Raw genomic sequence first — 16,369 nt, forward strand, 5'->3', positions numbered from 1 at the left:
TCTGGGGCCCATTTTGGGAACTGTAATTAATTTGTTTTGGCACAGACTTTTGTAGCAAACTGGAATTTGAACTAATTGGTCTGATTCCAGAGCCTGTTCTTCTAACCTCTGGCTGTTGAGTTGTTTTACTGGCAGGACCAACTGGCCTATACAGGCACCAAAAGTGAATATGAGAGAATGGCAGGAGATAAGGCTGCATGCATGGGTGAGTGCTAGATCATGGCCACGTTAAGAATTTTGGACTTTATTCTGTAGACTGTAGTGAGTCATTGAAAGATTTTAGGCAGAGGAATATTGTCATCACATTCACATTTTAGAAAGATAATTGGCTGGGCGCAGTGGCTCACGCCTATAATCGCAGCACTTTGGGAGGCTGAGCAGGTGGATGGTTTGAGGTCAGGAGTTTGAGACCAGCCTGGCCAACATGGTGAAACCCCGTCTCTACTAAAAATACAAAAATTAGCTAGGTATGGTAGCGTGTGCCTGTAGTCCCAGCTACTTGGGAGGCTGAGGCAGGAGAATCGTTTGAACCAGGGAGGCAGAGGTTTCAGTGAGCAGAGATCATGCCTCCGCACTCCAGCCTGAGTGACAGAGCGAGACCCCGTCTCAAAAAAAAAAAGATAATTGTAGGAGATTTTCTGTAAAGGACTAGAAAGTTATGACAGCAAGGCCTGGAAGGAATAGGAGATGACGGATCAAGAGACATTTATACAGGTGAGTAGTTCTTACTTAAGAGTAGCCACACATGAAGAGGTAAAGGAAAGTGAGAAGGTTGGAATGACTCCCAGGGTTTCCGGGAACTAGATAGGTCTTGGTAGTAATCACTGATATGTATAAGAGAGAGGCTGCAAGAACATCTTTTGTTGTTGTTTTTTGAGGGAGGGAGTGGATTCAGTTTCTGAATATGTTGAAGTTTTACACAACCTTCAGAAATCCAAGTTGAGATATTTTTCATTCGTGAGGATGATATAGGTATTTATTAGTTGATAGTTTGGCAACAGCTTAATTGCTATTTACCCAGGGAGGGTATGGTGTGACAAGAATACAGAGTGACAAGAGTAGAATCCTGAAAAATGTCAACATACATGAGATAGGGTAAGAGGAGCCCATAAAGAATGCTGAGGAACAGTGGCCATTGAGGGAGGAGGGCAGGAGGAGGTTACGACAGCGGTGAATACAGGAGTGTTTAGTAAGGGGTCAGGAGCATCTGGTGCCTCAGAGAAATCACAAAGGGTAGCATCGTTTCATTTGTGATCACATTTCTTCACATGAAATGCCTTCGGTTACTGAAGAATTCCAGAAACCGCAAACTAAAACTTTCCATACTTGAAAGGCCTCTAGAATTTCTGTGTAAACTTTTACTATCTTGATTGGTTTGTCTCATAAAAGCCTTTTGGAATCCAGTTGTAAAGGGAATGAGAGAAATAGAAAACCACCACCAGGGAAACCCCACAGTAATAATTTTTGCAGGCAAGGTCCACAATAGATGCTAAAATCAATGGGCAAAAATTTGAGGAGAAACTATTTATTTGGTCTCTAAGTATCTCCTCCAAGATATTTGTCCGTTACAAAGTGAAACATAGTGGCTTTGCAATAATCTAGCAGATGCCATCTTAACCAAGTGTTCAAGATGAAGCACCAGTAAAAAGACATATCTACACCCCCTGTGTCTTCAGTAGAAAGATACAACATATTTTCTGTGGTATTCTTACCAAAAAATGCCTAACCTTAATCTCATCATAAAATAGCATACAAATCCACATTGTGAGACACTCTACCAAATAAATGACCAGTACTCATCAAGTGTCAAAGTAATGATAAAACAAGGACTGAGGAACTGTCACAGATTGCAGGAGACTAAGGAGACATCACAGCAAGGTGTAATGTGGGGTCTCAGAAGCCTAAAGTTATTACAGAACAAAAAGTTTTTAATATAAGTTCATGTGTGTTGAATTGGTTTTGGTTTTGCCATCTATACTCACCTGGCTCATCTTGAGACCATAAATGTGAGGATGTGGTCAGAATCAGAGAGTAGTCTTTACTCATAGCAATAGCGTAACAACTAACATCTCCAGAAATCCCAGGTCAGGCACTGTTAAGCAGTTTACATGCAGAGGCAGAAAGAGCATAAGATCTGGAGCCAAACCTAGGTTTGAAAGTTGACTTTTCCATTTCCCGGCTTTGAGACTTTGGACAAATTACCTTACATCTCTGTGCTTCAATTTCCTCATCTGCGAAAGGAGTATAATCATAGAAGTGACATTTCATAGGTTGTTTTGCAGATTAAATGAGCTAATTCATGTGAAGTAACATCCCCAGTGTTACGTAGTTAGTAAATAGCAAACTGGGATTTGAACTAATTGGTCTGATTCCAGAGCCTGTTCTTCTAATCTCTGGATATTAAGTTGTTTCACTGGCAGGACCAACCCTATACAGGCACCAGAATGACGTCTTGGCTACCTTAGCATCCTTTCCTAAGGGGTTAAACCAAGTGGCCCCCCAGGCTAGATGAGAATATTATAAACAACTTTCTTGAGTTAGACTTCAAGAGCAGACAGTGTATGCCAGCTGTCATCACTGATTACTAAGTCCCACCATTGAGCACTTTTCGCTCCTTGTTTGTGATAGGGTTGTATATGTAAGACTTCCAGGAATGTTGTAGCAAAGATTAACATTACCTTCTGGAAACAGTTTAAATAATAACACTTCATTAGCTTAAATGATACAGCCTGGTCAGACTTGCTAATTGGATGCTAGAAAATAACGTTTTTTAAAAAAACAAATATTTTGGTTTTTGGAAATACAGTAATTATAATTATTGATTATCAGCATTCTACTCAGCATTACATATAAGTGAATTTAGTTATTATTTAATCAGAAATCATAATGTAAATGGATCAAACTCCCAAGCCTTTAATAATATGATGTCTTACTGTGTTGGTCTGTTCCTCCACAACAAAATAATATTTATCTTTTCTTAGTATGGTTGGTAAAAGGTGATTTAATATTAAAACATACACCCATTTTCAGTAGCACTGAAATTAGATGCTAAGTACAGATTACTAAATGGTCTTTAATCTGATTTCTTCCTAAAGCCTGTATTTCATCATGTAGTTAATAGTTATTAACTATGTTGTATTAAATGTAAAAATATTCTACAGAGCAGTACCATCTAATAAAAATATTAATACGTATTATATATGCAATTTTAAATGTTCTAGTAGCCACACTGAAAAAGTAAAAAGAAAAAGGTGAACTTAATTTTAATAACATTTCATTTAACCCAATATATAAAAATATTATTTCAACAATTTACTATTTTAAGAATTATTAGTGATATATATATTTTTTTGTCCCAAGCCTTCAAAATCTGGTTTATATATTATACTTAATTACAGTACATCTCAATTCAGACTAGCCCCATTTCAAATGCACAGTAGCCACGTGTGGCTAGTAGCTACTGTATTGCATAACACAACTGTAGGGTACAGTTGATAGTCTTTGTCCAGAAAGTGAATTAAACCCATCTGTGGACACAGCCAAGAATAGTAATCATACTTTCAGATGGACACTGAAGTTTAGTGAGGCCTAAGGACATTAAAAGATATATTTAATTAACAGTATTTTTGGTTTATATTTAAATAAAAAGGTCATATAAATATTTATGCTCATACATTGACATAACTTTTGGGATGGCATTCTGACTGTCAAGTTTACATATACATACCTTTCAACTCAGCAATTTCACATCTAAGAGTTATGTATTGGCCAGGCTCAGTGGCTTATGCTTGTAATTCCAGCACTTTGGGAGGCTGAGGTGGGAGGATCACTTGAGTTTAGGAATTTGAGACCATCCTGGACAATATAGCAAGACCCTCTCTCTACAAAAAAAAAAAAAAATTTTTAAAAATTAGCCAGGCATGGTGGCACACACCTCTAGTCCTAGCTCCTTGGTGGTGGTCAGGACCGGGAGGCAGAGGTGGGGGGGTGGCTTGAGCCCGGCAGGTCAAAGCTATAGTGAGCCATGATTGCTGCACTCCAGCCTGAGCAACAAAGCAAGACCCTATCTCAAAAAACAAAATAAAACATCACCAACAAAAAAAGGCCTACATAGAGGCCTTTTTTCATTTTATAAAAAGTGAAGAATTAGACTGGGTGTGGTGGCTCACGCCTGTAATCCCAGCACTTTTGGAGGCCAACACAGGTGGATCACTTGAGTCCAAGAGTTCTAGACCAGCCTGGGCAACATGGTGAAACCCCATCTCTACTAAAAATACACATATTAGCTGGGCATGGTGGTACACTCCTGTAGTTCCAGCTACTCAGGAGGCTGAGGTGGGAGGATGGCCTGAACCTGCGAGTCAGAGGTTGCAGTGAGCCGAGATAGCACCACTGCATTCCAGCCTGGGTGACAGTGAGAGCCTGTCTCAACAACAACAACAAAAAGTGAAGAATTAGAAGCAATGTATGTGTTCAAAAATATGAAAATATGGTACTTCTGTTCCTACGGTTATATGCAGCTATTTATAAATTGTTTATGGGACATTGCTTATAAGGCTAGGTGAGAAAATAATTCATTCAAAATTGTATGAATATATATATGTATATAAAACGATCATTATGTGAAACAAACATAACAATTGTCTATAGGTAGAAGGATTGTGTGTGGGATTTGTTTTTGTTTTTGTTTTTTAGATAAGCTCATACTCTGTAGTGAGCCATGATCACACCACTGCACTCCAGCCTGAGCTACAAAGCCCAGACTGGAGGGCTCACTGCAGTCTCAACCTCCTAGGCTTAAGCAATCCTTCCACCTCAGCCTCCCGAGTAGCTGGGACTACAGGCACATGCCACCATGCCTGGCTAGTTTTCTTACTTTTTTATTTTACTTATTTATTTTTTTGAGACAGAGTCTTGCTCTGTCACCCAGGCTGGAGTGCAGTGGCCTGATCTCAGCTCACTGCACCATCTGCCTCCTGGGTTCAAGCAATTCTCCTCCCTCAGCCTCCCAAGTAGCTGGGATTACAGGCACACACCACCACGCCTGGCCAATTTTTGTATTTTTAGTAGAGACAGGGTTTTGCCGTGTTGGCCAGGCTGGTCTTAAACTCCTGACCTCAGGTGATCCACCCACCTCAGGCTTCTAAAGCATTGGGATTACAGGCGTGAGCCACTGCACCCAGCCAGTTTTTTTACTTTTTGGTTTTTGTTTGTTTGTTTTATTTTTGAAAGAAAATCTCTCTCTGTTGCCCAGGCTGGAGTGCAGTGGCATTATCTCGATTCACTGAATCTTCCATCTCCCGGGTTCAAGGGTTTCTCCTGCCTCAGCCTCCCTATTTACTGGGATTACAGGCATGTGCCACCACACCCGGCTAATTTTTGTATTTTTAGTAGAGATGGGGTTTCAACATGTTGGCCAGGTTGGTCTTGAACTCCTGACCTCAGGCGATCTGCTCCCCTCGGCCTCCCGAAGCACTGGGATTACAGGCGTGAGCCACCGTGCCTGGCCAGTTTTTTTTACTTCTTGTAGAGACAGGGTCTTGCTGTGTTGCCCAGGCTGGTCTTGAACTCCTGGGCTCAGGTGATCTTCTGCCTGGCCTTTCAAAGTGCTCAGGTTATAGGCATGAGCCACTGCACCAGGCCAACTGTATGTGTTTTCTGTGTGGTTTTTTTTTTTTTAATTTTCTGTATTTTATATCTTTTGTATTACTTTTTTTCTGGGTTGGTGTGGGGGTATAGACAGTGTCTTACTATGTTGTCCAGGCTGGTTTTGAACTCCTAGCCTCAAGCAATCCTTCTACCTCAGCCTCCCAAAGTGCTGGGATTACAGGCGTGAGCCACCACACCCTGCCACTATTACTTGTATAATAGGGAAAATCTTATCAGTATTATTCTTGTAAAATTCATTTGTTGAAATAAAGAATTACCTTTGGGAGGCTGAGCTGTGGGTGATATAACAAATAAATTATTTGATATGTGTAAAAATGTTCCTAAAACTTTAAAATATTATGTATTAAATACATGAAAATACCACATTTTGTTTTATGGATAGTGTTTTGCCCTAGTAGAGTTTTTTGGGTTAGAATTTTATTTTATGTATATAGAGAGGGCACATTATAATGAGTAGAAAAGGATACCCCTTTGAATTATCTTTGGTATGATTTGGTCTCTATAAGGTCATGTATTTTCTAGAGCATCTCAAACACATCATACAAAATATTTTTTTTTTCCATTTGGTGGGAAATGTAGGTGATATAACTTAAACTTCCATAGTACCTAGACTGAAGATCAGGAATCAAACTTACTGTGAATTCAGTTGTGTTTCTCCATTTAAAGGTGGGGGAAATGAAAGAACCCCTGGATCTAGTGCATGGAGATGACGTGGAATTGCAGACCCCTTTTCTGCCTTGGGGAACCAGTGGCAGTGTGGGTGGTGTTGGTGAGGTGTTGCCTTCAGATGCTATACCACTACCTGTGCTGCTGCCAGTAGATGGCTTTTGTGACATCTATTAAAATGAAAAATGCTTAAGATATATGTAGAGGAAGAAAATGAGGTAGTCAATTCCTCATTGTCTTTAGTCTGGAATAGTGTTTAAGGGTTGTATATTGCTCAAAAGCACAAGTGTACCTATTCTTTTTTGGGGCTGTGCTATAAATGAATCCTGTGTTGAACTGTCATTTACAGTATGCTGTTATCAGACTTTTCTCCTGTAGCATTAAGGAAAAAGGGAAAAATGTGCAGTCAGCCCTGCATATTTGTGAGTTCCACATCAGTGGATTCAACCAACCACAGATTGAAAATATTCAGGCATGGGGAAAGGAGCGTTGTGTCTGTACCTGTGAACAAGTGCAGACTTTTTTCTCATCATTATTCCCTAAACAATACATTATAACAACTATTTACGTAGCATTTACATTGCATTAGGTATTTTAAGTAATCTAGACATGAGTTAAGTATATGGGAGCATGTGTGTAGATTACATGCAAATACTATGCCATTTTATATAAGGAACTTGAGCACCCGTGGATTTTTGTATCCATGGGGAGTCCTGGAACCATTACCCCACAGATACCATGGGATGACTATAGTTGGTCATCCCAACGACAGTGGTAAGTGCCTATGAATTTTTCCCTATCCCACTTTGTAGCCAAATGTTCCAGTGATCAGTTCTGGAGTTTGTTAACTCATGGAATGTGTTTCCTCTCCTAGGTTAATAGTTACTAATGTTGCTGCCTGTTTGCTTCCTGCTTTATTTAGGTTTCATGTCCTTAGCAAGCTACTGAGTTTCATGGCACCTATTGACCATACTACAATGAATGATGATGCCAGGTGAGTAATAGATTAATTACGTGTCTCAAATGGCTTCATGACAGCCTGATATTGACCTGCTCTACAGCCTTCGCCCTCTCCATTTCTTCTTATCAGTTAACCATTTGTCATTGGCATCATAGTAAGGGTCACATCTCTTCACCCTCATAATTACTATAAAACCAAACCAAAAACTTCCATAAATCTCAGTGCTGCCTTTGGTGGTTTATTTTTCCTTCTTTGTTTTGAACTTTAGCCCAGCTCCCCGGGACATCTGAGCTCTCTAGGACAGGGCAGGTGGCCCATGTTCTTGCCGTTTGTACTTGGGGCTGTTGTGCATATGCTCTCACTAGTGGCTCTAGTGAGTGCTCTGGAGATGTGCATATGTTGTATTTGTTGGGGATTGTGAATGTTTTTACAAAAGATGTGTATGCTTATTTTATAAAGCTAAAACGAGAGAAATACAGAAAAAAAAAATGTATGCTCATAATATTACTGTTCAGGGATAACCTTTTTAAAATAACAATTTCTTCTGTATCTATTAATTGGCATTCTATAATGAAGAACTTCCTCTTCTCCCTCATTTATTTACCATTTATTTATTTATTTATATCAATATGGACTCATGTTTTCCTATTTTATTCAATGAGTTATATTTATTTTGATGTTAAAATTGTCCCAGATGGTGGAAGTGCCTTCAGACTGGCTTGTGTCCTTCAAAGTTGTCTTCAGTCATTCTTTGAGTACTTTCTTACTTTCTGGCACAAGATGTTTAATGCTCATCTTAGACTTTCCATCTTCCAGCCCTGAAATCAGTCTTTCTTGAAGGAGCCCTGGTTCTTTTTAGTGGATTGTGGTATTTAGAAACCAAGATCTAGGTACTAGGGGTGCTCCTTGTTAGTGAGTATTGCTATTTCTAGGCCTGTCAGCAGAGATAGGAAGTGTATGTGTATACAGTCACACATACACAGAAGACAGCCACTTTTAACATCTCACAGCATTTCATTTCAGTTTTTGTAAGTTCCCTTTCAGTATGTTCCTGTTTTTCTTTTTTATATTGAAATTATATTCAGGAAATGTTTTATATACTGAGAGCATTTTCATATCATTAAAATAATTAAAATTTTTCAATGACCAAGTAATATTGTTAATAATATTTATTTAGCCGTTCACTGATTGTTGGACATTTAAATGGCTTTTAATTGTCATTGTTGTAAATAATGCTGTGAGAAGCATTTTTAAACATATTTACCAAGTGAAATTATTGGTCATAATATAGGCACAGGTGGTTTTTGCCAGTTTTATCCCTCAAACTACATATAACCTTTTTATTTTAGAGTATTTTGTTTGCTACCAAATGCCATCAGATTTTCCCCTCCTTGTCTAAAAAGTTTGAGATCTGCAAATTTTGACAAATATTATTATTTTTTATTTGGGTTATTCAGTACTTTGAGCACAAAACAGCTTATGGATGGTTCTGAGTACATTTATATCTGGCTTTGTGACCACATCTGCTATCCTGTGCTTTGCAAGTGAGTGTCTAGATATGGCTGTGGTTTTTTGTTCATTTCTGGATCCAGTCTGTTTAAAAATTGCAGAGTAAAGTGAGTGCATCTTAGATTCCCTGTCAGGATGCCGTGAAAAAATTACATCAAGAAGAAAGCAAAACTGGATTTTGAAAATTAAACCAAACCCTTTAAGTTTACGTTATTATCCCAGGCATAAAATGAAATCTGGTTTAGATATTAGTGGTATCTTTTGATCATAGTACTATAAAATCATTCAGAAATCAACTTTATGCCATTCTTAGTTGGAATTTTACTTGAATCCCTTGAGGAGTACTTAGTTTTTCCAGAATCTTACCAATATTAACTCCTAATTTTTGAAGGTCTACTATTTGCTAGACATAAAAATTATTTGAAAATGACTCTATTAGGATTAATTTGGGTATGGCGTATAAAAATATAAAACCTGACTACAGAGGCATAAGGAAATGGAAGTTCATCTTTCTGACAGGATAATTGTAGGGGTGGTAGGCAATTGTTGGCCATGGCTTTTGCTTCTCGGTGGTGTTAGGGCCAACATCTCTTGGTCTTTCCCCTGTGGTCCTAAGATGGCTGTTGCAACTACGCCATCAAACATGCATTCAAGGCAGGAAGAAGCGGAAAGAGCTGTGCCAGCCATACCTGTTTGTTTTTAATCAGAAAAGTAGAAGCTTCCCCAGAATTCCCTTCAGCAAACTTTCTGTATTTCATTGGCCAGAACTGTGTTACGTTGCCACTCCAGGTAGAGCAGGCAAGGGAGAAGGGGTTAGGAATGTGTTTGCTGGGTGACAGTCCTTGTGACATTTATGAGGAAAAAGGGTTATCGCTTGTGGACTGATTCCTAATTACCAGCATTGTTCTCCAGCTGGTTTAGCTACTTTAAGGAATGTAATAATAGTCTTGTATTGAACTGAACATTTGTTTTTACCAAAGTGCGCACCATTCTCATTGTGTTTCCTAAGGACAGGGAGACGTGTCCATATCAGCTGCTCATGCTTTATGGTTTGAATAGGCCAGATTAACTATGGGTACAGTAAATAGGCACTGGCTCTCTCTCCTAGTATCAAAATTTTTAGGGCCAGTAGGTATTGTTAACTTTATCTTAAGTAAGAAGGAAGCAGTAATAGCTTATCCTCCTTTGTTTTTCTTCAGTGGAAAAACAAAAGTGGAAGTAATCTAGTACTATTCTATTCTGTGTCCCATTTGTACACCACAAATAGGAAGCTTTCATAATTGTTAGAATATCAATATCACTGCATGCTACTTTTCCTCAAGTAAATACTTTTGGTTTTCCTAAGTTATACATATGTCATTCTTGGTGTGCTGGGGGCATAGAGAATTTTTTTTAATGATTTTAAGGTAGTGAAGGACCTTATAAGCTTGACCACAAGGCCAGAAACTAAAAGGTAAAATATTAATAGACCTGACTACATAAAAGTCACATTGAAAAAGACATCAAAAACAACGTTAATAGGTAAATGATGAACTTGAACAAAAAAATTCCAGCGGATGACATATTTTTCTACTATGTAAAGAGTTTTTACAAATCTCTAAGAATATCCCAATAACAATAATGGACACAGCATGTCAACAAGCAGACTTAAAAATCAAAAAAGAAGGTCAGGCGCAGTGACTCACACCTGTAATCTCAGCACTTTGGGAGGCTGAGGCGGGCGGATCACGAGGTCAGGAGATCGAGACCATCCTGGCTAACACGGTGAAACCCCGTCTCTACTAAAAATACAAAAAATTAGCTGGGCGTCGTGGCAGGCGCCTGTAGTCCCAGCTGCTGGGAAGCTGAGGCAGGAGAATGGCGTGAACCCAGGAGGCAGAGCTTGCAGTGAGCCGAGATCATGCCACTGCACTCCAGCCTGGGCGACCGAGTGAGACTCCATTTAAAAAAAAAAAAATCAAAAAAGAAAAATTTCAAGGGCCAAAAACCATAAGCACTTTCAACCTAATCAAAGAAATGCAAATTAATATAATGAGATTTCTTTTAATTTTTTTTTTTTTTTTGAGAGAGAGTTTTGCTCTGTCACCCAGGCTGGAGTGCCATGGCACTATTTGGGCTCACTGCAACCTCCGCCTCCTGGGTTCAAGTGATTCTCCTGCCTCAGCTTCCCGAGTAGCTGGGACTACAGGCATGCACCACCATGCACAGCCCCCCTCCTTTTCGTTGTCCTTATTCAGTTGGAAAATATTAAAAGGATTAGTAATACCCAGTGTTGATGGTGTAAGAAAAACGCACTTTTGCATACTGTTTTTGGAAATGTAATTGGCAAAATCTTTTGGGAGGACTATTTGACATTGTGTTTCCAACTTTTTTTTTTTTTTTTTTTTTGAGATGGAGTCTTGCTCTGTTGCCCAGGCAAGAGTGCAGTGGTAGAATCTTGGCTTACTGCAATCTCCGCCTCCTGGGTTCAGCAATTCTCCTGCCTCCAGCAATTCTCCTGCCTCAGCCTCCCATTGGTCAGGCTGGTCTCTAACTCCTGACCTCAGGTGATTTACCTGCCTCAGCCTCCCAAAGTGCTGGGATTACTGGCGTGAGCCACCGTGCCCGGCCCTGTTTCTGACTTTTAAATGTGTCTGTTAACACAGAAAAATCTACTTGTAGGAGATAGCCTTTAATAGTTGCCAAATACATTTGTGTCAAGGATCTTTATTGCAGTATTGTTTGTAGCAAAATAAAAAATCCAAATGACCCAAACTAAATAATCACAGTAAAATCATTCAATGAATTTATTATTTTTTTTTTTCTTGAGACAGGGTCTCACTGTATTTGCTGGGCAGGAATGCAGTGGTGCAGTCATAGCTCCCTGCAACCTCCAATTCCTGGGCTCAGGTGATCCTCCCACCTCAGCCTCTTGAGTAGCTGGGACTAACAGGTGCACACCACCACACTCCACTAATTTTAATTGTGGTAAAATACATGAAACAAAATGTTCTACCCTTTTGACTTCTTGTTCCCAGAGGCACCTCCGCTTATGGTTCTTAGCTTACCCACATCTGGAAGTAGAAGCCCTCTTCTTTTCCTTAGTTACTCATTGGTTCCAGTTCATCCTTCCACACGCACCTAAATTGGATTACTCTTCAGTGGTTTTGGTGGGGGGTGGCGTGTCCAGTTGCGTATCCTTGAATCCCCCCATATCCCTTTTCCAGTTTGAACTCAGTAAATTTGCCCTTGGTTGACTTAAATTGAAACTGGAACGTAGCTCATTAAGGGAGAGAGAGAGAGATCTTTAACACAGGATATTATCCTGGTGGTGTGTCCTGGTGGAGAAAGAAATGCTATCTTTGAAAGGATAGTGGCATCTTCATTTTGTTTCTCCTGTTGTGTGGTCTGAGTAGTGTTATCTATTTAGTTAATTTCTGCTGATACAAATTCTTTTCTCACGCTAAGAATTTTTCTCTTCAAGCAATCTATTTTTTTTTTAAACCTTTTAAAATGCAAAGTAGCCAAGTTGTGTCCCTGTGTTACCAAATTTCCCTTTGGGGCATTTCCTTCTAGGTAGATGTTGGATATTGATTTAATGATTTCGGATCTCTTTTGTTAGTGGAAATCTTATGCAACCCCCGATACTTTCTATGTGCTGGTCTAGTAGATCTTTACTCTTCTCCAGTATGAGGTTTACAGGTGGTTTGTATTGCATGCCTGATGAGCATTCCCAATGTTGAAAGAAAACAAAAGAAAGCCCAATTTGTCCATGTATTACGTGTTTGCCTGCAAGGGAGGAGGTTACCATGAGCCTGAAAATGATCCCTGGCTTTGCTAAACCCTTGATGCTCTTGACACGGGACAGCTCAGCTCCCAGGACAGCAGCATCTTTTTTTTTTTTTTTTTTGAGGCAGAGTCTCGCTCTCTCACCCAGGCTGTAGTGCAGTGGGGTAATCTCGGCTCACTGCAAGCTCTGCCTCCCGGGTTCAAGTGATTCTCCTGTCTCAGCCTGCCGAGTAGCTGGGACTACAGGCACAGGCCACCCATCCCCCGCCTCCACCCCCCCGGCTAATTTTTGTATTTTTAGTAGAGGTGGGGTTTCACCATGTTGGCCAGGATGGTCTGGATCTCTTGACCTCGTGATCCACCTGCTTCGGCCTCCCAAAGTCCTGGGATTATAGGCGTGAGCCACCACACCTGGCTGACAGTGTCATCTTTAAGAGGCAAAGGATCACTTGTTTTTGTAGAGCCAGAGCTATCAGTGGCCTAAGGAGAAGAAAAGGCTTGACATCTCATTGGTAGAGAATCCTCTAAGCGTTCACCAGCAAGAGCAGGTCAGTACTTTACTTGCATGATTTGCAGGGCTGTTGTTCACTTCTCTATTGAAGTTATTCTAAGCTCATCAAGGACCTTTTAGAAACAGTGCTTACATTGCATAATGTGAAATCCCACCTGCCCTATGCCATTAGACCAGAGGGAGTATGATGTGACCATTAAACATGCCATGCATATATCAAAATGTCACATGCACCCCATAAATAAATACACATCTAATCTATCAATAAAGAAAAAGAAAAACCAGTGTTGGATACTGATATGGTTTGGATCGGCATCCCTGCCAAATCTCATGTTGAAATGTAATCCCCAGTGTTGGAGGTGGGGCCTGGTGGGAGGTGATTGGATCATGAGGGTGGATTTCTCATCAGTAGTTTAGCACCATCCCCCTAGTGCTGTCCTCATAACAGTGAGTTCTTGAGAGATCTGGTTGTTTAGCAGTGTGTGGCTTCTCCCCTGTCCCCACTCTCTCTCTTGCTCCTGCTGTGGCCTTGTGAGGCGTCTGCTCCCCCTTCTCCTTCTGCCATGATTGTAAGCTTCCAGAGGCCTCATCAGAAGCTGGACAGATGCCTGGTGTACAGCCTGCAGAACCGTGAGCCAGTTAAACCTCCTGTCTTAATAAATTACCCAGCCTCAAATATTTCTTTACTGCACTGCAAGAATGGCCTAATACAGGTGCATTCCAAAAATGAAAATAAAATAAAATAAACGCAGATGATCTCTCACTATAGTTCTAATAAAGTGAAGAATTTGGGGTTATGGAAATAAGCATCTGCTTTTTCCCTGTGTTTTTGACAGACCCTCTGAGGCAGACTAAGTTAATTGTCATTTGTTGTGTGGATGTAAGTCAGTAAAATGCTAGTGTGACAAGACAAATACTGACTGAGACCCCTGAGACAGGAAGAGATGTGTTCCTCAAAACTGGCCACTGACTCAGATTTGGGAAGGGGCATCCATGTGAACCTGCTCTGTTGGCATTGGTTTTGGCTGTCAGGATGGAAAGGGTCTGGTGACGGCAGTCAGCTTGATGTGTGTCAAAGAAAATAGGTGTTTGCCTTGCATTAAATGCTGCTTCAAGGAGAGGATATTAGATAGATTTGATGCTGGTACTGTCTGTTAAAAGTGTAGGTATTGAATTTTTCTAAGTAGATTCCCCCCCATTCCAAAAATGATAGCAAGATTAACATTTTGTAGGTACTCCATTCCTTTGCAAATAACTTAAAGAAATTCTCAATATGTACAGCAAGAGTTTCAATTTTAGCTCCCCATTCTCTCCCCAAAAATAAAAAACCACCTTTCCCACTCCTTTTATAAAGCTGCTGGCATTAAAAAAGAGCAAGGAGAGGATCCTTTAATGGTTAGTACTGAGCACCAAATACATTATTGTTTTACATCTGGAGTTTTAGAAAAGAAATGTACAAATGTAATCCAGCCTTGTAAAGTGCTTTGTCAACATCACTGCCACGTTGTTGTTGAGATGCCTTGGTATAATAGAATTTGTACCAGCAATTTATCTTCGGCTGGCCATTTTTGTGTATGGGTCTGCACCCTAAATATGGGCATACTCTACCACTCTACTGATGGTATTCTTTTCCCCCAGTTGGTAACCCAGAAGATAGTTAAACCATTTCTTGCTCCCCCCTACCTATATTTAATAGGAATATGCACTGAATCATGGTGAGATATTCTGGTGTAGCTTGCTCAGCATTTGAGAACACATCAGCTAATAACCCCTGAAATACCCTCCATAGAGCATTTTCTGTTGGTTAAAAACTTGCAAGCAAGAATGGCTAAAGTACAGATGTTTTCTCTGAGGCTTCTTATCTCCTAAAAAGACACAGGTTATTCTGACAGGTGAGACAAGCCCGGGCAAATATGCAACATTGATCTAATCAGCAGGAACAAGAGCAATGTTTTAACTGGGGCTACCTTTTACCAGCGTCATTAAAGGCTCCCATTACTCTTTTATTAGAGGTTCCCTCTCTTCCTTATCAGATTACAGAATGAACATAACTCATGGCAGTGATTTGATCTCTTGTTAAAGAGGATTACAGCTTTGCATTAACTCGGATTGACACAGTTTATAATTCGCTTGTTGATTCTCAGGCGGGTAGCACCACACGTTTGACCCCCCAGCAGTGCTGAGGGGAAAGGACCCCAATATATCATCATTAAAGATGGCGTCCAGCACAGAGATAGGGGCACGGGGCCTTCTTTCTCCAGCAATGTCAGAAAGGACAAAGGAAACACTCTCAAGTTCAACCTAAGGCTTGGGCCAGAGTTTTAAAACTGGGTTGGAAAAAAAACACTGCTGTTGTTTCTTCTATTTTTCCTGATTTGCTACTGTTCAGTCTCTTATTCTAGAGAATTTGCATTGTCAAAATGAAGCCTTGGCTCCAAGCAGGAGCTAGAGTGATAAAAGCACATCTTCTAGAAAGAGATTTGTAGATGCTGAACAGATAAATCCTTCCTCAAAATGGGCCTTTTTGACTATAGTTCTCATTTCTGCACTTATATTCTCATCGCTTCTTCAAAGGATTGTAAATCCTCTTTTTTTCCCAAAGGGATATTTCACATTCTTTAAAGTGTGTGTAAATGTTTCTCTTAAGGACTTGTTTTTTAATTTTTATTATTATTGGCTTTCTAAATATATTGCAATATCTTATAGATATTGTATTAATCACAGCTAAGTAACTTGCCAGTTACTTGCAAGCGGGTAGGCAATAGCTAAGTTTTTCACCTTGATTTACTTAGTCATAACCATGTTATTAATGTTTCCCACAGTGATCACTGAGCCAACAGTCGATTGCTAAGATACCATTTCTGTTTCTAAGTGCAGTTATCCTTCGCTCTGATTTATCCACTGTAAGTCTGTCCCCTGTGTCTGATGGGCAATGAAATAACATAGAATAATCATATCATATTTCACTTACTGAGAGTTTACTATATGCCAGACATTGCACTAAGCCCTTCACATATATTTTCATTTGTTCCTCATAAAAAAAAAACCAGTGATTGATGTTATCTGCATTTTATAAGAATACTAAGGCATAGAACAATTAAGTAACTTGCCTAAGTTGAACAACAAGTAGTGGAACAGGTATGTGCATCTAAGAGTGTGGTCCCCAACCCCCACTGCTATTGCCAAGAAATTAACAAGCTTTTAGAAATATTTGGGAATAATGTGCCACAGGGAAGCCCCCCACCCCCACCCCTAGCCACTCTTTCAAAAACTTATTGGGGGGG

General features: G+C 39.9%; 1 protein-coding gene across 1 annotated transcript in view; it reads left to right on the forward strand.

Moving 5' to 3' along the window:
* The window catches only part of AATF (apoptosis antagonizing transcription factor), a 112,196-nt gene that overhangs the window by 79,811 nt on the left and 16,016 nt on the right, over positions 1 to 16,369 (forward strand). Inside the window, exon 11 of the mRNA XM_003278386.3 lies at positions 7,259 to 7,330. Within this exon, the coding sequence (XP_003278434.1) occupies positions 7,259 to 7,330 (72 nt within the window). The remainder of the gene's footprint in view (positions 1 to 7,258; positions 7,331 to 16,369) is intronic.

The sequence above is a fragment of the Nomascus leucogenys genome, unplaced genomic scaffold (genome assembly GCF_006542625.1).
Source record: "Nomascus leucogenys isolate Asia unplaced genomic scaffold, Asia_NLE_v1 Super-Scaffold_258, whole genome shotgun sequence".
NCBI lineage: Eukaryota > Metazoa > Chordata > Mammalia > Primates > Hylobatidae > Nomascus > Nomascus leucogenys.